Below are 27013 nucleotides of genomic sequence, written 5' to 3' on the forward strand. Positions count from 1 at the left end.
CATCTTCTACGCTGATGGTTTTAAAATGATGGATAAGGTGGGATATGCTTTTACGTCTCCTACTGGTATGGAACACCATTTACTGCCGGGATCATGTTGTGTACTCACAGCAGAACTGCTAGCCATAAACAGGGCCTTTCACTTTGTTTCTCAGGCCTCCCTCCACAGTGTACTAATATGTACCGACTCCATGAGTAGCTTGCAGGCTATAGACCGATGCTACTCTCGTCTACCTTTGGTCTCTGCCATCCGTGACCTTCCCTCTGTCCTTGTTTGTCGCACCTGCTCAGTTGTCTTCCTCTGGGTCCCAAGTTATATGGGCAATATAGGGAATGAACTGGCTGACTGTTTGGCTACAGAGACAGATACTTAACTCCCATTCCCTTTCATGATTTCAGGTGCACATTTGCAGAATCGCTTCAAATCTCTTTTTGCTCAAAAGTGGAATGACATCTAGTGTACTACTGCTCCCAGTAATAAACTCCGAATAGTCAAGGAGACTACTGCAGTTTGGTGCTCTTTCTTCCGGTTCTCTCTGAATGAATCCACTGTCTTACATTGTCTATGCATCGGTCATAGTTGGCTCACCCACTGTTTTCTCTTTCGTAACACTTCACCCTACAATGTGGTTGTGGAATGAGATTAACGGTATCCCATATATTGGTGGAATGTCCCCTTCTGTTGGCCTTTTGTACTAAGTATACCCGTCCTGATTCCAGGTCCGTAGCATTAGTAGATGATTCACAGATGGTTGAACTGGTCCTCAGTTTCCTATGTGAAAGTGGTTCTTATTTTTAGTTACAAGGTTTTGCTTTACTCCTGGAGCAGGGGCATGGTGGTTGTGGCTGAGGCCTCTCTTCGTGTTTTCTGGGTCTGGGACCTATGGCCACACCCCTTTGCAAAGACCGCTCTTTTATCCCTCTGTTTTCCAGATTTTAGATTTGGCCTACCTTTTTATCCTTATGTGTGTGTTTTTAGCTTCCTCACTGTATAGTTGGACCCCTCCGACTGGAACCGTCCCCTTTCAGCAGACGCCACTATCTTATGCATGTAATCTTTTGAATCACGAGACTGATGACCTCACCGTTTAGTCCCATAACTCCCTTGAATCAATCAATCATCACTTTTGATGTAGTTTGGAGTATGCCTTCTTTATCCCCTGCACCTATTTATCATACTTTATCCTCCTGGTGTTTCCTGTACTAATCTCTCTCAATCTGTTTCTTTGTTGCTGATTGACAAACCAGTTTGTATTTTCACATAATACTATTGTGAATGTATGCAAATGAAATATATCTTGACCAACTGACAGATCATTGTACCAAGATAAGTGAAAAAGCTGCCTTCTTATCAGAAAAATTTGGTTCAACCTTCTCAGATCATGGTTGTTGATGCTTCAGTTGCGTAGGGAATGATTCCTTGCTGTAAGATGTTCATTTGCCCTTTTTGTAACTTGTTGTAAAGGAAATCCTTCAAGTTTTATCTTTGAATTCAGACGTTACTAACGTCGTGTACTTCACAAAATTTCCTCCTCTCCTGCACAGCATCCAGAACGGAATTGCTGCAAAAGAAATTATGTATTCAGAGAGCTCACAGTGTATGCTCCAAAGCATTTGTTGTAAACACTTCAGTTTTTTATATAATTTCCTTTCATTCATAATTATTACATTGATTTGATTTATGTAAGTTATTATTTTTGTTGTTACAAAGAGAGAACTTTAATACAGTTATCATGAAACTTAATTAAATACTTTTGGATTAAGGGAAACCACTTGGTGAAAAATATAGGTGTTGAATTCTTACCCTCTCCCTTAAAACCCACATCCTTTCGTCTTTCCCTCTCCTTCCCTCTTTCCTGATGAGGCAACAGTTTGTTGCGAAAGCTTGAATTTTGTGTGTATGTTTGTGTTTGTTTGTGTGCCTGTCGACCTGCCAGCACTTTCATTTGGCAAGTCACATCATCTTTGTTTTTAGATATATTTTTCCTACGTGGAATGTTTCCCTCTATTATAACCATATCATTAATTTGAACCCAACAATTACGTTTGTTATTGTCGCTGTTGCATTTCGAAATCTTTCCTGTCGTCTTATTTTCTCTTTATTTTCTCTTTCTGTTTTTACCAGTAGTCTCACTTTGTATTCACCTTCCCCTTTTTACCGTAATACAATTATATCCCGCCTATATATACTCGATAATACGTAACCCACTTCCAAACCATAACCAAAAAAATTTTTATTTTCCGCTTTCAACACTACCGCTGCTATAAAATCCACCGTTTCTAGTTCAATAACAGCTGCTTTCGCGTATTAAACAACCATTTCGGCTAGTTCTAATAACTTTCACTTTATTTCCACTTCCGTTTTTCGCACATCACTGATCATTTTTAGCCGCTCCCCACAGGTTTTAACGTCATTATTTCTTCGTCAGACAATTGTTAGCCCCATTTTCGTAAACTTTCACCACAACACCACTCCTTTGAATACATTTACACGTTTTTTCGAAATTTTCCCGAATTTCTCCGTCCTTTAATGTGTTTTAGCGGCAACACAACCACCTAACCTTCATGCACATCGCTGTCTACCAACCCAAGTTCACCACAGGATCAACTTAACCAACACTTTTTCGTCTTTTTTCATACCAGATCTCCAGTTACTTTCTAGTTCACCCTTATCTCTCCCAATATATTTTTATCTTTCATTTTCATTTCAACCTCATGTTACACTTTCCACCTTCCAATACCATGTCACCCTCACAACACCCCCACAACGACCCCATTAAGTTTTATTTACATTCCCTCCGCAAACATGCCTTCACCCTAGCCAGATTACGCTCGCATATTTTATTTTCTCAGGCTTGTCTGACATTTGGCATAACCCCCAAAGGCCTCACACTTAAAGTTCCCATCTCTGGCTGCAACCCTTCTTTCCATCAGTCCCTATACCAGTTCTAAACTGAACAATCCATTGCCCTCACCCACCTAATCCTTCACCTACACATCAACTCAGCCAATGAACACACCCGTCAACTCCTATCCTTAATAAAAGTCCTCAATCTTTCCTCTCCCACATCCACACCGGCTATTCAGAGCATCCTCCTACAGGCCAACTGCAAATTAGAACAGCATGCCACCCTTCACCTCAAAAAACTATCCAATCTCCTGGTTTCCCACCTCCGGAAAGGCAACTCACACCCTTCACAACCTTTCCAGCAAACCTCAACCACCTCTCATTGCACACAAACCCAGTCTCTCCCATCTACTCAGTCTCCCATTTCCAGCTCCACTCCCTCCAAAACCTCAAAATTCCAATCAACACAATCTGGCACCACAACACCCTAATTCAGTAGTTAACCTTTCCTCCAAACCTCTCTCCCAATCCGAAACCTCTGTCCTATCCAAAGGCCTCACCTTCAGCCCCACTCCCAGATTCAACCAAACAGCCCTCGTCAAAGATTTACTGTCCTACACTCGTACTCTCTGCTGGAAGTATCACTTTGCCACGAAGAAAAATGATCCTAATCCTACCCCTAATGATCCAACTCCCCAAGACACTATCCAAATTGAACCCTGCCTGGAACAGTTCCGTCCTCCGTCACAGTGGGACCCACCTCCTCTTCCTCAAAATCACCCTCTCCAAACCTTCCAGGAATTTCTGACTTCCAGCTTTGCCTCTCAATCCTTCTTAAAAAACCTTAATCCTACTCCCAACATCACCACTGCTGAAGCCCAGGCTATCCGTGATCTGAAGGCTGATCGGTCCATCGTCATTCTTCCGGCGGACAAGGATTCCACGACCGTGGTACTTGATCGTCGGGAGTATGTGGCTGAGGGACTGCGTCAGCTTTCAGACAACACCACATACAAAGTTTGCCAAGGTAATCCCATTCCTGATGTCCAGGTGGAGCTTCAAGGAATCCTCAGAACCTTAGGCCCCCTACAAAACCTTTCACCTGACTCCATCAACCTCCTGACCCCACCGACACCCCGCACCCCTACCTTCTACCTTCTTCCTAAAATTCACAAATCCAATCATCCCGGCCGCCCCATTGTAGCTGGTTACCAAGCCCCCACAGAACGTATCTCTGCCTACGTAGATCAACACCTTGAACCCATTACGTGCAGTCTCCCATCCTTCATCAAAGACACCAACCACTTTCTCGAACGCCTGGAATCCTTACCCAATCCGTTACCCCCAGAAACCATCCTTGTAACCATTGATGCCACTTCCTTATACACAAATATCCCGCACGTCCAGGGCCTCGCTGCGATGGAGCACTTCCTTTCACGCCGATCACCTGCCACCCTACCTAAAACCTCTCTCCTCATTACCTTAGCCAGCCTCATCCTGACCCACAACTTCTTCACTTTTGAAGGCCAGACATACCAACAATTAAAGGGAACAGCCATGGGTACCAGGATGGCCCCTTCGTACGCCAACCTTTTCGTGGGTCGCTTAGAGGAAGCCTTCTTGGTTACCCAGGCCTGCCAACCCAAAGTTTGGTACAGATTTATTGATGACATCTTCATGATCTGGACTCACAGTGAAGAACAACTCCAGAATTTCCTCTCCAACCTCAACTCCTTTGGTTCCATCAGATTCACCTGGTCCTACTCCAAATCCCATGCCACTTTCCTTGATGTTGACCTCCACCTGTCCAATGGCCAGCTTCACACGTCCGTCCACATCAAACCCACCAACAAGCAACAGTACCTCCATTACGACAGCTGCCACCTATTCCACATCAAACGGTCCCTTCCCTACAGCCTAGGTCTTCGTGGCAAACGAATCTGCTCCAGTCCGGAATCCCTGAAGCTTTACACCAACAACCTGACAACAGCTTTCGCATCCCGCAACTACCCTCCCGACCTGGTACAGAAGCATATAACCAGAGCCACTTCCTCATCCTCTCAAACCCAGAACCTCCCACAGAAGAACCACAAAAGTGCCCCACTTGTGACAGGATACTTTCCGGGACTGGATCAGATTCTGAATGTGGCTCTCCAGCAGGGATACGACTTCCTCAAATCCTGCCCTGAAATGAGATCCACCCTTCATGAAATCCTCCCCACTCCACCAAGAGTGTCTTTCCGCCGTCCACCTAACCTTCGTAACCTCTTAGTTCATCTCTATGAAATCCCCAAACTTCCTACCCTTGTAACCGCCCCCGGTGTAAAACCTGTCCCATGCACCCTCCCACCACCACCTACTCCAGTCCTGTAACCCGGAAGGTGCACACGATCAAAGGCAGAGCCACGTGTGAAAGCACCCACGTGATCTACCAACTGACCTGGCTACACTGTGACGCATTCTATGTGGGAATGACCAGCAACAAACTGTCCATTAGCATGAATGGACACAGGCAGACAGTGTTTGATGGTAATGAGGATCACCCTGTGGCTAAACGTGCCTTGGTGCACGGCCAGCACATGTTGGCACAGTGTTACACCGTCCGGGTTATCTGGTATTTCCCACTAACACTAACCTATCCGAACTCCGGAGATGGGAACTTGCTCTTCAATATATCCTCTCTTCCCGTTATCCACCAGGCCTCAATCTCCGCTAATTTCAAGTTGCCGCCACTCATACCTCACCTGTCATTCAACAACATCTTTGCCTCTGCACTTCTGCCTCGACTGACATTTCTGCCCAAACTCTTTGTCTTTAAATATGTCTGCTTGTGTCTGTATATGTGTGGATGGATATGTGTGTGTGTGTGCGAGTGTATACCCATCCTTTTTTCCCCCTAAGGTAAGTCTTTCCACTCCCGGGATTGGAATGACTCCTTACCCTCTCCCTTAAAACCCACATCCTTTCGTCTTTCCCTCTCCTTCCCTCTTTCCTGATGAGGCAACAGTTTGTTGCGAAAGCTTGAATTTTGTGTGTATGTATGTGTCTGTTTGTGTTTCTATCGACCTGCCAGTGCTTTGCTATGGTAAGTCACATCATCTTTGTTTTTAGATATAATTTCAAGTATAAGGCGCACCTGAATTTCGGAGGCAGTTTTCTGAAGAAAAAGTGCATCTTATGTTCTGTAAAATAAGCTATATTGTATTACTGACAGTAACCAATTATGCTTGTTTATATTATCACTAAAAAAATATCGTAGTAATGTGATTCTTTGTAATTTTTCCAAAATGTTCCGTTTAAACTTCACGTATAGTACACATTAGAGAGAGAATTTTCGAATAATGGTAAAACTTAAAATATAAGATATTGATCATATGTGGTATTGAAAAAATATGATTATTAGTTTATTAGCAGGATCTGAAAAATTTGTGTTTGTGATAAATGTGAACATAGATGTGAATTCTGCCTCAAAATACAAAAATGGTAAATTGCCCAATAAATATAAGAAAAAGTTTGAAAGAGCTTTGTTTTATGAATTTAGATACTGAAATTGTAACCAGTTTTCAGTTATTGGTATTGTACATCATTTGGCAAAGCCCAGTGTGCAAAATAATGCAATAATTTCTTAGTGTGCTCAGTGCTCCAGTACTATACCAGTTGTGGGTGTGTGAACAGTGTGTGTAAGATATGTGCTGTGTCGTGCAGCATTAGACTCAACTGTGGGACCTAGCATCTTTGAACAAGGAATCGTGTACTTTTAACTAGCAGACAAGTGAGGAAGTTCATGTAAATGTGGACACTTTAATGTGACAGCTTTAAGTGGCAGGTGTTTTGAACTGTGGTTGCATCAAGTACTGGTAGAGGCGTGAACTGTATCATTTGTGACGCTGCGAACTTCCTGTACAGTAGCCATTACCAAATGCTCTGTTGTGCCTTGCTTGTTGTTTCCTCTTTGTGTATTGAAATGAGTGAGGAGATCTTCACCGTCATGAAATTGGAATATGATCGTACAACACCAGAAAGAATTGTCTATGACCCATGTGTCATTTATGCTTTTGCAGAATTCCAGAACACTGGTGTAAGGTGCTGCCCTGCAAGAGGGAGGCGAGGCCTGTTTCCCCTCCGCCGGTAGTAATTCTACGTTGTTTCTGCTCACGGACAGGTGCCGCCTCATATTCTATGCACTCTGCACTGTAGTGACCTGGAAACAACCAATCAACATATTTTGATCACACAGAAAGTCTTGCACTAATGTGCTATCTGTTGTGTTTTCAACTATGGGTCACAGCTCTGAAAACCTACGAAAGGTCAAAATCAGTATTTTGCAGATTTTGCAAATATCAAATAGGTTGGGAAAAGAAAAATAATGTCGAAAGAAACCTTAAATTGGAGAAGCACTCTCTTCACCAGCAGGAAAATGTTGCTGGTTCTAAACAAAGACAATCATTTGTAGAAATCTTGAAATGACCTCAAAGGAGAAAACAGAGACCACCCCAGAAAGAAAGCAAACATTCTTGTCAAAAAACTCCCTCCACCAGCACTATTTTTAACAGTTAGTTTCAAAGCATGTCTTCAGGCGCATCATGTGAAACCTCTGAAATTTATATGTCTAATTATTAGCAGAAACTAAATTTAACTTGGAATTTCACCAAAAGTATGTTCTACAATGTCAGGTCCTTACTTCTCAGGGTATAAGTGCCATCCAGTTATTTATTTTTCTAGTTAGTACATATGAAAATACTGTGAAAAACATGTTATGGATTCGCATCTTGCAAATACTTTTTGTTGTCACTGTTGGTGACACATGAAAATTTGTGTCGGCCTGTGACTCGAAACCTGATTTTCCATTTATCGCTAGAGGTCACCTTAAGCCCTTGGGCTATCAGTGCATGACTCTCAGACCGACCCAAACCTATACATGCTACATTGTCTGTATTCCTTATGCTTGCTTTTTGTGATTGCTCTAGAGGTAGAGACAAATATTTTTATTGTCATTTTAGCCCACTGAAGCATATACATAATTGATTATTACAAAATTCAGCACAAATTTTCATGTTCAACAAACAGCTGTAGTCGTCAAAACTGTGTGTTCCTTTAGACAAGCATGCATTGCTGAAGGACATTGCAGTGTAAGATACAGACACCGTATAAACACAGATATTATATATGCATTGCAATAAAGCTAGTAACAATTTTTGTGAGTGAATAGTATACAAAATACAGGTTAAGTCAAAAAGGACTTCACAACTTTGGGATGATCTAGAAATTTATTGGGGTAACTCGTAGAATTGGTAGATATATCATTTGTAGCAAATGACATCAAGTTTGATTCACTTATTGTGTCAGTACCCCATACCACTACCAGGAGCTCCAGCAAGTGTACAGTTAGAATGGCTAATTTCACTGTGTGGAGCTCACTCACTGTGTGTTTTGGTTTTGTGAAATGAACCATGTAACAACTGTTCAGTATAAGTTTCACACTGAATACACTAAAGAACCTCCAAGCAGGCCTACCAATTTACTCTCAGCACAAAAAGTCAAGGAAGTTTGACTTTTCGTCGATAATTATTTCCCAGGCTGGTGGATTGGCCGTGAAGGGCTAATAGTGTGGCCACCTCACTTGCCAGACTCGACACCATTAGATTTCTTTCTTTATTGCTTCATTAATGACCGAGTGTTTATTCCTCCCTTTAAAAATCGAATCTACACTGCCATTGCACGGGCTACACCTGATTTACTGTAATGAGAGTTGGAAGAAGTTGATTATCGACAGGGTGTTTGCCGCGTCACAAAGTGAACTCACATCGAATGAAAATGACACTTCACACTTTTATGTGAAAGTTGAGGTTTTTTGCTACAAATTGATACACTTGCTTAAACTGTAAGTTATCCCAATAAATTTCTACACCATTCCAAAATTGTAAAGTCCTTTCTGACTCATCCTGAATAAGTAAGTAGTGTGAAAGTACTCAGGAAACTAAATACACCAACAAATTAAAAGTAACCTGCTGTTACTAGTATCAAAAATCTCTCTTGAGATGAGCCTTCCAATTAAAAATAAATGTAGATAATGCCCAGTTTCATTACACTGGCTTTCTGTTAATTCCAATGAAGAACTTTCTATAAGTTCCAAATGTGTTATTTGTCATCTCTGCTTTAGATGTTTCTCTTTCAGAGATGAGTATGTTTATGCCTTGCCTCACTCTTTTTCTGGTCCATCAAAGAACTGAATACTTAACATTTTGGTGTACTTGTATCTTTCTTGTTTTTGTGCCTTATTCAGTTTTTTATATTTTTTTATGCCTTATTTTTCTGTAATTCCTACAGGCACTAACAGCAGCCTCAAGTCATGACGTATTCAACTCTGAACGCTTGGAGACTTTGGGAGACTCATTTCTGAAGTTCTCTGTCAGCCTCTTCCTGTTCATCCATTTTGATCACCTTAGTGAGGGCGCCCTCACGGTATTCAAGAACTATATTGTCGGAAACTCACATTTTTATAATATAGCGAAACATAAACAGCTTGGAGGCATTCTTCAGGTAAGAAATAAGACAACAAGCAGCAGATTTCATTTTTTTAGTGTGTCTTGAAGATATTCACTTCATATAGCATTGCACAATGAATGTCACAATTTTTTATTAGACTACATAATTTGAATAACAGTTATCAGGTAGTGATACCATTTGTTTACTGTTTTTCCGGCCTCAGGACACACAAGTGGTGTCATAACCAGTTTGAACTTAGCACGAAGACATAATCAGATTATCTGTTTAATAAGAAAGAAATATGGAAATGTTAAATTATGGTAAACTAAATTACAAATCAAATTACTCCTACACACAACATACCTCAATATATTACATGGCAACTCATCACTGGACAGGCCAGGAGAGATGCTCACAACATATTTGTACACCCGTGGAAAAAAAATACCAGCACTAACAAGCAGTCCTGCAAAATAAACAAAAGTAGGTAGGCGTGTTTCTACATCTGAAAGATGATCACTGTTCAAACTTCGTGCCAGTCGCGAGAGACCGGTGGTAGTAGCGTCACTATGAGGATGTTAATCAGGTTTGCTTTAAATACCCCCTGTAACAGTCACGAGCATAAGTTACCTTCGAGATGGGGCGTAGTGAGTCGATGTCGGTGAAGAATGCTTTTAACACAACGACGATGCCATTATCGACAGCTCACCGAGTCTGAACGAGGTCGTGTAATACGGCTACGAGAAGCTGGATGTCCCTTCTACAGTATTACAGAAAGACTCGGCAGGAACGTAGCTGCTGTACACGTTTGCCGGCAGGAGTGCTCGCGGGAAGGTACGGTCACGAGAAGACCACATTAAGGGCGGCCACACGGGACTACTGGTATGTAAGACCTTCCCGTTTGTTGTAAGGATGCAGAGGAAGGTACTGCGTCCGCAGCAGCAATTTGAGCAGCTGTTGACACCACAGTGACACAAGAAACTGTTACAAATTGATTACTTAAAGGACAGCACAAGCTAGACGCTCTGAAATGTGTATTCCGCTGACCTCAAACTGCCGCCTTTTGTGACTTCAGTAGTATCGAGCGAGAGCACAGTGGACGGATGGAGTTTTCCGATGAAAGCCGGTTCTGCCTCAGTGCTAGTGATGGCCATACGTTAGTTTGTATGCCAGTGGAGAGACTGCAACCGACCTATCTGCAGTCATACCTGGAGGTGCGGCATGGGGTGTGATTTTGTATGATGGCATTTTGTGGTTATCTCACATAAACTGACTACAAATTTGTACGTCAGGCTGTGGATCGGACCAGGTAAGCTGTCATTAATGATAACATTCCAGGTGGTGTTTTCAAAAAGGATAACACTCGCCCACGTACCACTGTTGTAACACAAAATGCTCTACTGAGTTTCAACGTGCTGTCTCAGTCTGCTCGATCACCTGATCTGTCTCCAGTCGAGTACATACGGGACACAAACAGGTGAGAACTCCAGTGTCATCCACAACCAGCATTAACCGTCCCTGCATTGGCAGATCAAATGAAACAGTCACGAAACACCATCCCGCAAACAGACATCTGGCACCTGTGTGACACAGTGCGTGCACATTTTCGTACTTGCATTCCACATTGTGGCGGTTACGTTGGTTATTAATGTACCGGCATTTCACATTTGCAAAGGCTTTCCTCACTCTCACATTAACTTGTGATTTAGCAACATTAATCAGTTAAATATGTTACCTAGACACGTGTATTTCCAAAATCTCATTACCCCACACGAATTATTTCTCGGTGGTGAGATTTTCTTTCCCATCAGCGTAAATAACTGCATGCCCTTACTTTTTATGGAAGTCCATCTCGAAATAATGTGCCACATTACATGAGTGTAACCGTTAACAACGTGCGCAATGGGTCTTATGTTGCAATTGCTCACAACCCCTGGAATAGTTGCTCACAACCCCCAAATTAGGACACTCAAAGGAGACGTCCACTCACAGTATGTGCAGTGATGGAGTTTGCGATAAATGTGAAATGAACATTCTAAACGAAAGCCGGAGCCTCGAAGGACGAGAACTGCGTTTAAATACATTTGCCAAAACACGTGTATCCCGCCGGGAAATGTTAGGACAATACGTAGAGTGCACCACTCGCCAGAAATACTTCCAGATCTAGACAGAAAACATGTAATATATCTGACGTGCGTTGCGAGGTCGTGCGAGAGGGTGCGTGCGTGGAAGGTGGTGTGCGTGTCATACAAAAGTGAATTTTCTCACGGAGGGTGTTAGTAGTGCATAGCAAGTCAGGGCACAGGTCTGTTCGACCGTTCAGCACTGGTGTTTCGAAAACAACATTTGGTTGTGAGATTATCGACGAAATGCCATGTAATCCCCATGCTGTGGTACAAATACTGATGATGGAGGTGACATACAGGTATCCACCAGACACCACAGCTCCAACCTACATTGACAGGTGTATTGCGTGGAAGTTGTCGAACTGATTGAAGCAATATGTTGTAGGAGGTGCTGTCATTTTAGAAGGACAGACATTATGGTGTGATAGTGATTATCGTACAAGTAATGGGATGACAAGGGCATCATCCGATAGTGATACCCCTCAGTCACCAATGCAAAATTTGGCAACCAGTTCCACTTCTTATGAATTGTTTCCCCCCCAGAGCACAACATACAAACATTCACAAACAGTTCACACTCAGAACTATGCAGAGGATTATGACAAAAAACACAAATCTGTAGCAGCAACTGCATACAAACACAAGACAAAATCGGAGAAGGTGTGGCAAATTGTTGCAGCCCTTGAATCTGGTGATTCGCCAGCAGATGAATACCAAATTCCTGGAGGCATGTCACATGGTACTCACTATTGGCATTTAAAGGTGTGGGTGAAGCAAGCAGCTATCGCTGTAGCCATCCCTAATTTTATGGCCAGCACGTATTTTCTTCATCACTTCACACACTGCTAGAAATAGCATCACGTAAGATCACACGGTTTGTTACAAGATGGGATATCACTATGGACACTGCTGTGAGAACGAGAACATTGAAGTTTGTGCGGTAGGTGATAGGCTATATTAATGTCAGTGACATTCGTACCAAATTGGTGTTTAATACTGACCAGAGACAATTTGAGTACAAACTCACAGCAAACTGGACACTATCAGTGACTAGAGAGAAGACAACTGAAGCCATTGGACAATCTGTTGCATGTACTCCGTGCTTTTATACAATTTAAGAGCTTTTGTACATGTCCGGACACCTTGCAAAGAAATTGTATCTCTGCTTTTGGAAACTGAGAGGGAAGTTTGACAAAGGTGTGCCCCAAATGCTATAATGCGTTGAACCACTGAACATAGAATATGACTGCAATGGTAATGAGAAGGTGTGTACAATGCTTGTTTCGACTTGGATGTGAAAGGTATTGGAACTGGAAATAATGGATCCTGCCATTTTATTGTTAGATTCGTGGTCAGGTTAAATCGACACGAGTTTGCTAACCAAAGCCTTCAGCAACAGGGACTTAAAGTTGCAGACTGTGATCATACCACCAAAAGTTGCAAAGTACTGCCAGCCTCTGAACATACAATTCTTTCACCAATATAAGGCTCCTCCCATGGAGGAGTATATACTTTGTGATGAGAATCGTGCCATCAGTCTGCATCACCGACTCTTCATTTTCAGGTTGCATTGCTTCACATATTATCAGTTCTGTGCACCACAATATCAACCTGTGGTTCACTGTGTGTGAGAAGTGTCTGGATACCTGGCACAGGATACCCCTCTGCCATTCTGTAATGTATTGGACATAAACTTTTCCGCAGTTGACACGTGCAATGCTTCTGACTGTCAATAGAGTGCCTTTGTGACCTGCTCCTGGTATACACAGCCACTTTGCATGGTCTGTTATACCCAACAACACATCCAGGGACCCTTTGTTTCAGTGCCGAGGCGTGTAGCGAAGGTTGTAGCTAGCAATGGCGGCAGCACTCAACACTTAGTCATCTTGATAATATTCTTCTCGGGTATGCAGCCGGATCATAACGTCTTCATGACACAATATTTCCGCGGTCCATCTGGCCGCCATCTTCAGGTGAGAGTGCTGGTGCACGAACTCACCGGAACTGACTTCCTAGCGCAAGCTGCGGCCCCTATATAGGCCAGCAGAAGACCCACAACGCGTGCGAGAGAAGGTGCCGTAACTGCCCTCTAGCGCAGTAAACATACCGCGCCGCCAGTGGTGGAAATAGGCGAAATCGAGATATCGCTGTCAAAGAAAAAAAATTTTTATTCCGACGATCGAAACACAGACCGTTGTTTTTTGATGTCAGATAACAGCGGGTCCCAAGTCTTACTTAAAAGATAGCCCTTGTCTCTATTAAGAAGATTGTCAGATAAACGAATCTCTATGGATTCTTTTAAAACACAGTCCCAATAGCGCGATGCAGGGGCAACCATTTGTGTCTTGTCATAGAGCATTCTGTGTCCTTCGGTGAGACAGTGCTCCGCCACTGCAGACTTCTCAGGTTGAAGCAGCCGTGTGTGCCGCTGATGCTCAACACATCAGTCCTGAATGGTCCGGATTGTCTGCCCAATATAAGCCTTCAAAAAAAATGGTTCAAATGGCTCTGAGCACTATGGGACTCAACTTCTGAGGTTATTAGTCCCCTAGAACTTAGAACTAGTTAAACCTAACTAACCTAAGGACATCACAAACATCCATGCCCGAGGCAGGATTCGAACCTGCGACCGCAGCGGTCTTGCGGTTCCAGACTGCAGCGCCTTTAACCGCACGGCCACTTCGGCCAGCAATATAAGCCTTCCCACAGTGGCAAGGGATCTTGTACACACCGGGCTTCCTCAAACCCAAGTCATCCTTTACAGAGTCAAGGAGCGCTCTAATCTCTGCTGGCGGACGAAAAATACTTTTGATATGGTATCTTTTCAGAATTCTTCCTATCTTCGAGGAAATGCTCCCAGCAAAAGGCAGAAAGGCCACCGATTTGCAGGTATCTTCTGGTGGTTCAGGCGAAGGTCCATACTGGAAAGCACGACGGATCTGTTTATCTGTATAGCCATTCTGCTTGAACACAACCTTAAGATAGTCCAATTCTTGTGTCAAGCTTTCTCCATCTGAAATGGCATAAGCTCTTCTCGCCAACGTCCGCAGGACCCCCGTACGCTGGAACGATGGATGACACCTAGAAGCATGCAGGTAACGGTCCGTGTGCGTAGGCTTTCGATAAACACTGTGTCCCAGTGTCCCATCATCCTTTCTGTACACCAGAACATCCAGAAACGGAAGCTTCCCATCACTTTCCACCTCCATGGTAAACTTGATGCTAGGATGCAGGGAATTAAAATGATCTAGGAGGCGGTCAAGAGCTTCTCTCCCATGAGGCCAAACCATAAACATATCGTCAACGTACCTCCAAAAACAAGTTGGTTTTAAGGACGCAGTCTTCAGCGCCATGTCCTCAAAATCTTCAATAAAAAGATTGGCGACTATTGGGGACAATGGGCTCCCCATAGCCACTCCGTCAGTCTGTTCAAAATAGTTGTCATTAAATAAAAAGTACGTCGACGTCAGCACGTGGCGACAAAGCCTGGTTGTTTCCTCATCCAGTTTCTCACCAATTAATTGCAAGGATTCTTCCAGAGGAACCCGGGTAAAAAGCGACACGACATCAAAGCTCACAAGTAAATCCGAGGGACTAAGAGACAAGGACTTCAATCTCTGAATAAACACCAAAGAATTGGAAATGTGATGTTCGCATTTACCGACGTGAGGGCCAAGAACAGATGCTAAATACTTGGCTAGATTGTAGGTAGGAGCACCCAAATTACTCACGATCGGACGAAGCGGGACCCCTTTCTTATGAATCTTGGGTAGACCGTATAATCTCGGTGGCACGGCAACACCAGGACGAAGTTTTTTAAGAATGTCGTCAGGTAAAGAACTATTCTTCAGCAGTGAAAGCGTCTTCCGTTTTATCCGTTCAGTTGGGTCGTCCTGCAATGTTCTGTATGCTGAGTCTTCAAGTAAGAGATCCATCTTTCCCAGATAGTCATCACGTGACAGAAGAACCGTTGCGTTGCCTTTGTCTGCTGGTAGAACTATCAGATCTTCGTCTTCTCTAATGGACCGGACGGCTGCCCTTTCGAGAGAGGAGATGTTACTCCGTGGAGGCGGGGCCCGCCGCAATGTATGTGAGACCTCTTGCCTAATCTCTTCAGCTTGGTCCTCCGAAAAGCTGGACACTGCTTGTTCGACTGCGCAGATGATTTCGGTGATAGGCACATTCCTCGGTGTAGGGGCAAAATTCAGGCCTTTCTCCAACACTGACAGCGTGGCGTCGTCCAGTTCTTTACTCGTGAGGTTAATCACTGTCCGTCGACGGGTGTCATCAGATGTCGTGGGTTGAGAAGAAAGCCGTTGAAACTGTTTCATGACGGCGCTCCTATGCGTCCAATCTGATAGTGCCCAAGAAGAACTATCCACCCATTCCCAGGATGCATCCGACAGCAGCGACGATAACTCCAAGTGCAAGAAAAGTAAAACCTTGGATATGAGATCCAGTTGTCTTCGAGTGAAGCGAATGCGCTCCTTGACTAAGGTGAAACTGGCACGCTTCTTGATGTTGTTGGCCGTTTTCGTATCAATAAAATGCACAAATCTAGCAAACTTACGTATTACTCTTCCATCGCGGCATCTCAGCAAAAAGGTGAGGGCACTCGGCAACTTGCCTTTCTTCTTACGAAGTTTATCAAACTTCTTCACACGTTCCACCATCTCCTCCCCGTAGAGGCTTCTGATGTGGCTACAAAGGCTTTCCCGGCGTAATAATTGATAATATTCTTCTCGGGTATGCAGCCGGATCATAACGTCTTCATGACACAATATTTCCGCGGTCCATCTGGCCGCCATCTTCAGGTGAGAGTGCTGGTGCACGAACTCGCCGGAACTGACTTCCTAGCGCAAGCTGCGGCCCCTATATAGGCCAGTAGAAGACCCACAACTTGTTTTTGGAGGTACGTTGACGATATGTTTATGGTTTGGCCTCATGGGAGAGAAGCTCTTGACCGCCTCCTAGATCATTTTAATTCCCTGCATCCTAGCATCAAGTTTACCATGGAGGTGGAAAGTGATGGGAAGCTTCCGTTTCTGGATGTTCTGGTGTACAGAAAGGATGATGGGACACTGGGACACAGTGTTTATCGAAAGCCTACGCACACGGACCGTTACCTGCATGCTTCTAGGTGTCATCCATCGTTCCAGCGTACGGGGGTCCTGCGGACGTTGGCGAGAAGAGCTTATGCCATTTCAGATGGAGAAAGCTTGACACGAGAATTGGACTATCTTAAGGTTGTGTTCAAGCAGAATGGCTATACAGATAAACAGATCCGTCGTGCTTTCCAGTATGGACCTTCGCCTGAACCACCAGAAGATACCTGCAAATCGGTGGCCTTTCTGCCTTTTGCTGGGAGCATTTCCTCGAAGATAGGAAGAATTCTGAAAAGATATCATATCAAAAGTATTTTTCGTCCGCCAGCAGAGATTAGAGCGCTCCTTGACTCTGTAAAGGATGACTTGGGTTTGAGGGAGCCCGGTGTGTACAAGATCCCTTGCCACTGTGGGAAGGCTTGTATTGGGCAGACAATCCGGACCATTCAGGACCGATGTGTTGAGCATCAGCGGCACACACGGCTGCTTCAACCTGAGAAGTCTGCAGTGGCGGAGCACTGTCTCACCGAAGGACACAGAATGCTCTATGACAAGACACAAATGGTTGCCCCTGCATCGCGCTATTGGGACTGTGTTTTAAAAGAATCCATAGAGATTCGTTTATCTGACAATCTTCTTAATAGAGACAAGGGCTATCTTTTAAGTAAGACTTGGGACCCGCTGTTATCTGACATCAAAAAACAACGGTCTGTGTTTCGATCGTCGGAATAAAAATTTTTTTTTTTTGACAGCGATATCTCGATTTCGCCTATTTCCACCACTGGCGGCGTGGTATGTTTACTGCGCTAGAGGGCAGTTACGGCACCTTCTCTCGCACGCGTTGTGGGCCTTCTGCTGGCCTATATAGGGGCCGCAGCTTGCGCTAGGAAGTCAGTTCCGGCGAGTTCGTGCACCAGCACTCTCACCTGAAGGTGGCGGCCAGATGGACCGCGGAAATATTGTGTCATGAAGACGTTATGATCCGGCTGCATACCCGAGAAGAATATTATCAATTATTACGCCGGGAAAGCCTTCGTAGCCACACTTAGTCATCTTCCTCACTATAATTCAATTCTTTTATCTTGGCGGTTCGCGCATGCCCGCCCAGCCGCGGGAGATTGCTGGGTTGCCAGTTGTACGTGCCAAGTGAAGCAGCGCCATAGTATAGTTCGCAAACTTACGTTTAGGGGGGAGCGCGCAGTTTATGAAGTAAAGCCACCACGGCCGCATTAACCCTTTCGCTGCTACAGAGACGTGCTCCCCACATTCCGCGATGTGCGCGATTTTGTCATCATTTCACTGTTCGCCTGTGCAGACACATCGTGTTTCGACTGCTTTGACACACTTTATCATTCGATTTCACAAAAACTATTTGGCCCAAAAATTTGATTTTTACATATCTTCTTGACTGATACCCTCCCCCCATAATGACTTAATTTTGTTTCGATGTTCAACGCAGGTATTTTGCAGCATTAGATGTAGTAAACCATTGCACAAAATTTTGAAGAGTTTGCAGAGGTAAAAGTCCATAGCATATACTTTCCGTATGGTCAATTATAGTTGCCACTAAAAATTTCAAAAAATTACATTCAAACGAATAAAATTCATGAAGTAAGACACTTCGATATTGTTTTTAAAATAAAGAAAATATTGAGTACCGATCAAGGTTTGAACCCATAACCTTTCGCTTCACAGCCACACACTTTAATCGTTACACTAACGCAGCTCGTCATTCAATAAGTATCTCCTTGATGACTTTAAATATTACACAAAATATCGAAAAACACTGTTGGTATGATAATGAATTACTCACGTTTCATCGAAGTATAATAGGAAATAAACAATTACCACTGTTCCTTACTGCGAAAAAGCGGTTAGTGAGAATGATACAAACACCTTTCCTTGCAATCGTCTTAATTAGGAGGCTTATTGCTTGTTTGGTTTAATTAATTAATAGAATATGAAGCAATTTATATAAAGAATGCTTTTTCCAAACTTTCTATAAAAGAAAGTCTGCTATCAAGACATTGCGTTTGTTCAATTACTTTATTTATGACTGAACGTTTCTAAAACTGAAGACACTCGTCTGTGCTCTGCACTGCAGTCGAGCTCTGGCAACGTCGTTCTCTGTTCATTGGCTGATTGTGTTTTGTGACGTCAGATGCGGAGAACGAACCTAAACTCGGCCGCCGTCGTAAATGACACGCACTTTAGACGTGGTGCTGTTTCCAGTTGTGTCACCTTTGTATGACATGTTATCTCCGAAATCTATTTGGCTGTGATATCTCCGGTCCTTCTCGGTGTTGCGTTTTGGGTGGCAAGCAGTATATTACTGTATGCTTCCACCAACTCAGTGCAGATTTGCAGCATCATTCCTTTCAAATGCAGAAAATGAATTACTGTAGAATATTCTCCTTCGAGAACAGTCTGCATTATTTTGTTTTGCTTCCTCTAGCAGTGTGCCACGCTAGGATTTCATTTTGTACCAGGACTACTTACATGTACTCATATTTTAAAAAAACATTAATTATGGAATGTTATTTTTTGAGGTGATAATTTGCACTTTATGAGTAACAGTTTTGTAGTGTGCATCCCGCATTTAGATTTCAGATCTGTTTGTCTTTGGCCTCCAAATTTCAGGTACACGACTTTACTCCTAAGGACGGTTGGCTCCCACCGGGCATCACCGTGCCTAAAAAGGTGCGCAGTTTAATGTTGGAGCAGAATGTGTCACCAAACTTCTTGTATCGCCTAGAGTTGTCAGAGGAGGAGCAGCAGACAGGTGTGGTGGCCGACGAGACGATCGCCGACGTGAAGGAGCAGCTGGGGGAGTGGGATCAGGACCCCAGCGTGCACTCCTCCATGGAGGACTACCTCGGGGTGCAGACGGTCAACGACAAGGCGATGGCCGACTCTGTGGAAGCCCTCATAGGCGTCTACCTCAATGTAATTATTTACAGAGTAACGCCTTATATTTTAACTATGTATATTGCAGGTACACAGCCTTTATAAATTCTTTAAATAATGTCAGTTTTCTCTTCTGGCTGTAACTGTTTTTGTTGCACTATTACAGTTTCATCTTAGGTACCATAGTCGAGCATAAAATTTGGTATCGTATTACTGCATAGAAATGATTATGTTCTCGTAGGGGTGTGTCGCACTTGATGGTAAAAATCGGTGGCCGTTACGAGTGACACGAGTAACATGATACAGAGATTTTTGTTATTTACTGGTTGGGACTGACAACAACCTGCATGTAAATAACACAAATATACTTATCATACTACTTGTGTTATTCATAACAGACATTGACACTCTGTCAAGTCTGACACAGCCCTACAAGAGCATTGTTACTTTCGACATATTTCTGTGCCATAGTTTGACATCAAATCTTGCACTTGACAATGACACACAATACAGTGGTACACTAAAAACAATTGAAGCTAAATATGGAAAATTATGTAATTTAAATTCTTTATATTTTTATTTTTAAAATTTATACACAGAAAGCTCACAATTACTCAGGTTAATTCACACCCTCTAATTTCTCTCTTATACACAGGTTGTTTGAGTGTTACAGTTACAATCGAAAGGGATGGACAGAGGATAATGAAGCAAGCAAATAACCTGATAAATGTAGGTCTGGGAATCAGTGGTTTACCCACAATGATGTACGCACAAGTACAGTTGTGCCAATGTCACAACAGTGTTAATGTGTAAGGGTGCGTTTGGATACTTTTGTGGGGGGATGTTCAAAAGCTTTGGTGTATTCCTTCCTTGTTGATAGTGCTGAAGAACTTGGAGAAAGCATTGTGGATGGTTGTCAGTGTGTTCAGAACATGCCTGTCGTTTTTGGACAAGTACAGGAATTGATGAGGAGCTGTACAGTAAACTGCCTATACATGGAGGGTGGCTGTCAGGGACACTTACTGTAATGTGTTTGCCCTCAGGTACATATCTGGTGCAACATTTCAGTTATAAGGTGTTCATGTACTCAGTTGTAATATGTTGTATCAGAGAAATTGTTTTCTTCTAGACCTAAGTTTTAGGATTATTTGATTGTTCCATTGTCCTATACTCAACCCTTTTGTTTGTACCTACAATAGTCAAACACCCTGTATTATTACACTCAAAAAATCTTGATATGAAATAACAAGAAAAGTTAAATTATCTTTCTTTGGAAACTGAAGTTACAATAAATAAATACTACTTCTACTTATCTCGTATTGATTGTCCATAAGATATCATATTGTTCTTGGTGCAGTAGGTAATTTGATGATTCCATCTAGCAAAAAGGATTACAGGGTTCCAATTAATGTCATACACATTACTAAATGAAATGTCATGGGGCACTAATTTGAATCTTCCACACTTTAGTCATTCTTTTGTAATATTCTGCATTATCACAGCATTTCATTAACACATCCAAATGACATACAGTCTAACTTAGAACTCATTGCCACCAGTTGGCTTCTCACCAAAAAGCTTACATATTCCAGTGTTCCATTTTAACAGAAACAAAAGAATTTCGCTTACTTTCCATATTTCTCCTTTATTATTCACATGTTTCAGTAATCAGTAGTGATAATTACAAATATACTATAGTAAAGAAAACTTCTGAAACAGTAATGTATATAAAGAAATGCTAAAGTACTTTAAAAATAGTTGTGACTTGACTTTCTTTGGATTCAAGTATGATTCACAAAAGCATTTGACATTGGAACACATGCACTTGCAAGCTATGAATAACAGAACAAAAATGCAATAAATTGAATGCAAAGTATTGGTGTACTGTCAGTTGCAGTATTTACACCCTTGGTGATTTTTGTTATATGAGCATTAGACTGTGGTCAATGGTATGTATCTGGGACTAACATTTGGTCTCTAAATGCTGTAGACTTCATCAGAGGATCACAGTTAGCTGTTTCTGACTCAGACAAGCTTAGCATTCCAAACTGTTCACGTGCAACCACGTAACAGAGGGGCGGCAACATAAGTAGACCGCTGCGTAAGACTCCAGAGTTGTGTCTACATGTATTATGGAGCGTGTAATGTGAAAGAGTTGGCACTGTTTGCTTTATTTAGCACGAAGACCAATAACTTGTTTATTTCATTTCTCCTGCTTTTCTCTTGGCATTGTTTTTGCACTTTTGAATTTATGTGGCCTCTCTGTACATCCTCGTATAGTAATGATAGAATCTTGATAGAACACCACTATCAGAGAAATGACTTTGGTGGTCCCCTAGTCTATGTGCATGATCTGCTACGGGTAGTTTATCCCTATTGCTCAGATTACATTTGCTCTTCGTGTTCTTCAGGCCAGGTATTGATGCTTCTTACAGTGTTCCAGTGATTTTATATACTTCTGCTCTGACAAGCCGTATGTGTAGTTCCTTTACAGTGTTCAAGTATTCAAGTACCTCTCTTGACAGCTTAAATACTCAGTCAATGCTGTTTGTTCTTAGCACCCTGCTAATGCAGTCTGTGACTTCTTACACAGATGGGACGAAAATATTCCCTTTAGTGATTCTTTTTCATTGTAAGCTCCAGATCTTTTTAAGAGTGTATAGTCCCCCCCCCCCCCCCCCCTCCTTTTTTAATTTTTTAAAGAGTACCCATTCCTTCTTAAAATAACTCTTACATGACTGAGCTCGTACTCCAATTACTGTGACTCACAAGTTTTACCCAGTCCACTCAAGGGTTTTTTTTTTTTTTTTTTTTTTTTTTCCTCTGTTTAGGATGGGGATTGGAACTGTTGTGAACATATCTGTCCATGTGAATGGGTTTCATGAAGTCTTCATACTCAGAAGTTGTCAGGTTTTTTGAGGACCTTTACATAAAAAATTCTCTTTGGCTTCTCTTTTGTCATTGTGAACAATATATAAGAATTGTCATTTAGAATTCTGAGAATTCATTCTCTCCAAAAGGCTGTATAACAAAATTGTAATAAACGCACTGAAACCAACAAATGGATTTCTTCTTGGCCTTGTTTTGTTGTTGTTGTTGTTGATGATGATGAAGATGAAGATGAAGATGAAGATGAAAAGGCATTCAACCAATCTGGCCTGCAGAAAGTATTACATGTACATTTTTGTGTTATCTTGTCTCAACATACAAAATAGGAAGTTAAGGAATAGAAATAATCATTTATTTGTCCTTGAACACACAGCCCAACACACATGAATTAAATTTGCTGACATAGGTTGATTTTATAAGTGTCAGTCTTAACATTCAACAAAGTTGATTGAATACTATATTTTCCAGATGTTCCATAGGTGCTGTTAGAACAGGTTATAAGTAGAGATCAGCATGGCTAAGAGAGTTGTTCTGCACCTTATCCAAAAGGTGTCTAACAGGAACCACAAGCCTTTTATCTGTACCTATGGTTGTTACAGTTTTGTAAACCGCTTCTTAAACCATTCAGTACAGCGGAGTTCTGGTATAGAATTTTCATCTGAAATTGGGCTGCGTAATTTACATTCTGTAGAGTAACTCTAGAACACCAGAGGGGATGGGGGGAATGTTACACTGCTACTAAACCATCATAAATTGTACTTCTCCAGATTTGTTCAAAGGAATCCATAATTTATAAGTTATGCATTAGTTACTTACAGTTATTAGATCTCCAGTGGTATGTTACATATCAAATGAGGTACAAAACATCCTGTTTTATACCCTACTGCAATTGTAAATTTCATGAGAGTTTAGTAGTCTAGGGTTATTAAAGTACGGGGCAACCATAATCACATTTTAATAAAGCAACCCTGTCACATTGTTGATACATTCCATTAATTATAACTTTTCTGTAATAATTACTGAAACGTATTTCATGAAGTTTTCTTGGAACGTTTCTGCAGCACTGAGAAGTCAAATGAAATTGTGGTAAAAGGGAGTGTTACATCTTGTGTTCTGTTAAATGTTAATCATCTAGTTCATTTACAACATTTACATTAATCCACAATGTGACAATTTAGGTATCTAAAAGTTACCAAGAATTCTGCTACTGACAAGTTTCTTATGCTAGGCATTTTTGCAGGAGCTGTGTATGAATTACATAGTTCAAAAGAAAAATGCCTTTTGCGTGCTGTACATTAATTTTTTTTTTTTTTTATTTTATTAATCTTGTGCACTCATACGTGTTTTGCCTTAGTTACAAGGCATTTTCAGTGGGTGCCAGATCAGTGTCTCATTATTTTTAAGCCAAACAGCTCTCTCTCAGGTGGCAAACCGGTTGAAAGTTTGCATATACTATACATTACATGTTGATATGCTGCATGTTGAAAATAGTGATCAAAAGGAAAACTGCAAACTTTCAACCAGTTTGCCACATGAAGAGAAAGCTGTTTGGATTAAAAATAATGAATCAGATGCAGATTTGACACGCACTGATGATGTCTTGTAACTAAGATGAAACGTGTCTGGGTGCACAAGATAGATAAAAAAAAACTTAATGTGTAGCGTGTAAAAGGCATTTTTCTTTTGAATTACTGAAATATGTTTAGATTCACCTTCAGATCTTCATCTGTATGTACATGTGTTTATCAATGTAAGAGTATTTATTGTTTTTTTTTCTGTAAGGGAACCTAGTTCACATGTAGGTGTGTCTTAATTATGTATTTGATTAGTATTATATACATAAATTCCCATAAAATGTATTGCAATAACTATAGCAAGCTTGTAAAACTGACTTGTGTCGTATCGTGTGATCAGGTTTTCATCTTGGATCAGTGGAACACAAAGTAAATAAACAAATGAGATAAAAGCATAAATAGCAGTGAAGATATGATGGCGGAATTGTTTAATAAGTTTAGAATGTGAGGTTCTGGATCATATAAGACATTCTGACATACAGCTTTATGCATTACAGGAGTTTGGCGTGGAAGGAGCACTCAGGTTTGTAAACTGGCTGAAAATCCTGCCCGTAGAACATGCATCGCCACAGAACATCCTCAAAAGTCCACCACCATCACCGATTCTAGGCACAGGATCTGCCAGAGAATTGGACTTTCACCTCGAAAATGCTGCAAGGCTGGAAAAAATTTTAGGATACAAATTCCAGAATAGAGGATATTTGCTCCAAGCTCTCAGCCACGCATCTTATATACAGAACAGGATCACTGATTGTTACCAGCGCCTGGAATTTTTGGGAGACGCTATTCTTGGTATGTTCTTCTCTAATTTAACACAGTGAAAAAAATGTCTCTCTGTTTTGTTCATCTTATTTATCTATTTTTGTCACTGCCTCTGAGCTGGAACAGAAAATGTAGAAGCATAATTTTTGTAGTGTAATGGTCGACTAACACATTTCATTAAGAAAATGCAATACCATTTGTGCAACAGTCAAGTAAACAAGGAAAATTGGGAAATGGTCTTTTCAGCTTTCCCTCCATTGTGCTGTAGTGTCACAGAAAGCCTCAGCCTTGTCCGATGCCAGAATCGCCACCTGCCTTGCAATTTGTGAGATGCGAAATAAATTGTGAACCTCACTGCACTACTGATCATCCAGGACAAGCTTATTAGCAGATGCAAATCACTAACACTGTGCAGTTATGAGAGTGTAAATTGCATGAAACTAGCTCATTGATATCAGTTTCATTGTGCTGGTAACAAATAACACAAAAATTTAAACTTTCCTCGGATTGGTTAGCAAAAGCTCACATCCGTAAAGGAGACTAGAAGAAATTAATAGCCAGCAGACATGAAATTGTTGATGCGAGATTACAGTAGTACTATTATTCACCAGTTCAGTACCTTACCTGAGTTAATATTGTAGGTGTAGTGGCTTTTTTGGAAAGAGAGTTTTGTATAACACTTTTTTTAAGCCTGTGGGCCATGGGGAAATTTATTTGCGAGTAACTGTAAATATAGCTTTTAGGGCTGTGGAAACTGTACATACCATCAAATAATGTTTTAAAGCTGTTGAGAATTGTGCTTACCAGCAGAGTAGTTCCTCCACAAAATGAGAAAAGTAAACTTACTACAAAATTGAGAAATCTTTTGTGGACTTTGTGAAGCATACTTTCTGCCATCTCAGCTGCGTATTAACTTTTTGGGAATATGTGTTATCACCTTTGGGTGTGCCTAAACTGCGCCACATGTATAAAAACTACTACAACAATCAATTTGTGTCCTTTGTGACATCACTATTGTTGTCACTTGTGAAGTGGGAACACATTCTTTTGTTTCTGCAGCTTATGTTACTGTGACTTGATCTAGCTCATTTCTTTGCTGTATGATAACTTAAGTTTCTAGGATTGTTTTCACACTGTGGTAAGTAAAATAAAAACACAAAATGCTGTTTCTTTTATATTTTTTCATGTATAATGGCAACACATAACAGCTCATAAAAGAGAAGTGGGAAATAAACATTCCACCGTAGTTTTTGGTCCTATATCACACAAATAAAATTATCAGAAAATAAATATAGTTAATTGACAACAATTCTAATACAAAACCAAAAAATTAACTTTTTTGAGTTGCTACAAAAAATGCACAATACAGATTTACATGTAGTAGTAATGCGCGACTTGTTTCAGCAAGAGGAAAGAATTCCCACAGTTCAGTGAATCGGAAGTTGAAAAAGGTATCCTTGTTGGTATCTGAAGACAAGCTGTTTGATCTATTGTTGCATGGTGATGAGAAGGCTGTCTGGGAAAATGCTTGTTTCAGTTTCTTATGATATAATAGGGAATAAAATTAATAGTTTATTCACCACTGAACATTTTACATGTAACTGGTGTAAATATTTACGTGTAAAGCCAAGAGACATGAGGTACATAAAACTTCATTATATTCACATCTGTGACACATTGTTACATGTTGTTGTTTTTTGTTGTGGTCTTCTGTCCTGAGACTGGTTTGATGCAGCTCTCCATGCTACCATTGTTACATATAATGTAAAAATTATATATCCAGGAACCTTTCAACCAATGATGTGTTGCAACTTAGTCTGTCACTAATTAGTCAGAACTTTGTCACTTAACTCATGATTTCTCATACTCTTTTATGGAGAAGTATGCTTTCTTAAATCACTCTGCCAAAACAACTTTAAATATTTTATGATCTTCATTCATAGACTAAAATTGAAAATAATGTATTCAGTTTTGTCATTATTAATTTGTAAATACCCCTCAGGGCACTCACAGCTCTTTCACAAGTTTGTGCACGGTGAACACACGAGCCCTGAGCTATTGTGGCCCATTCTTCCTTCCTGGGCTGCATTTCCTTCCCTGTAACCTCCCTACCTGTCCTCACTTCTTCTCCTCTGCCCCCTCCTTCCACTCTCTTGGTGTTGTTACTTAAAGTAGACATGGCTGTCCACCAGGTTTCTTGTATTTCTTCCAGATTTTGTTCCTCATGCCTTTTCACCTTTCTTTTTTGGTCCCCCTTCTGGGTTTGACCTCCACTTCTAAATTTTCTCTCTGTATTGTGAGCCATTTGGGGAAGAAT

The 27013-nt window shown here is 41.5% G+C and overlaps 1 protein-coding gene across 2 annotated transcripts in view; it reads left to right on the forward strand.

The window, feature by feature from the left end:
* LOC126424857 (endoribonuclease Dicer-like) overlaps positions 1 to 27013 on the forward strand; it is a 308787-nt gene that overhangs the window by 265318 nt on the left and 16456 nt on the right. For both annotated transcript variants that reach the window (XM_050087670.1, XM_050087671.1), the window contains exons 20-22: positions 9175 to 9387; positions 19205 to 19510; positions 24432 to 24726. In XM_050087670.1, the coding sequence (XP_049943627.1) occupies positions 9175 to 9387; positions 19205 to 19510; positions 24432 to 24726 (814 nt within the window). The remainder of the gene's footprint in view (positions 1 to 9174; positions 9388 to 19204; positions 19511 to 24431; positions 24727 to 27013) is intronic.

Source organism: Schistocerca serialis, chromosome 10 (genome assembly GCF_023864345.2).
Source record: "Schistocerca serialis cubense isolate TAMUIC-IGC-003099 chromosome 10, iqSchSeri2.2, whole genome shotgun sequence".
In the NCBI taxonomy this organism is placed as follows: domain Eukaryota; kingdom Metazoa; phylum Arthropoda; class Insecta; order Orthoptera; family Acrididae; genus Schistocerca; species Schistocerca serialis.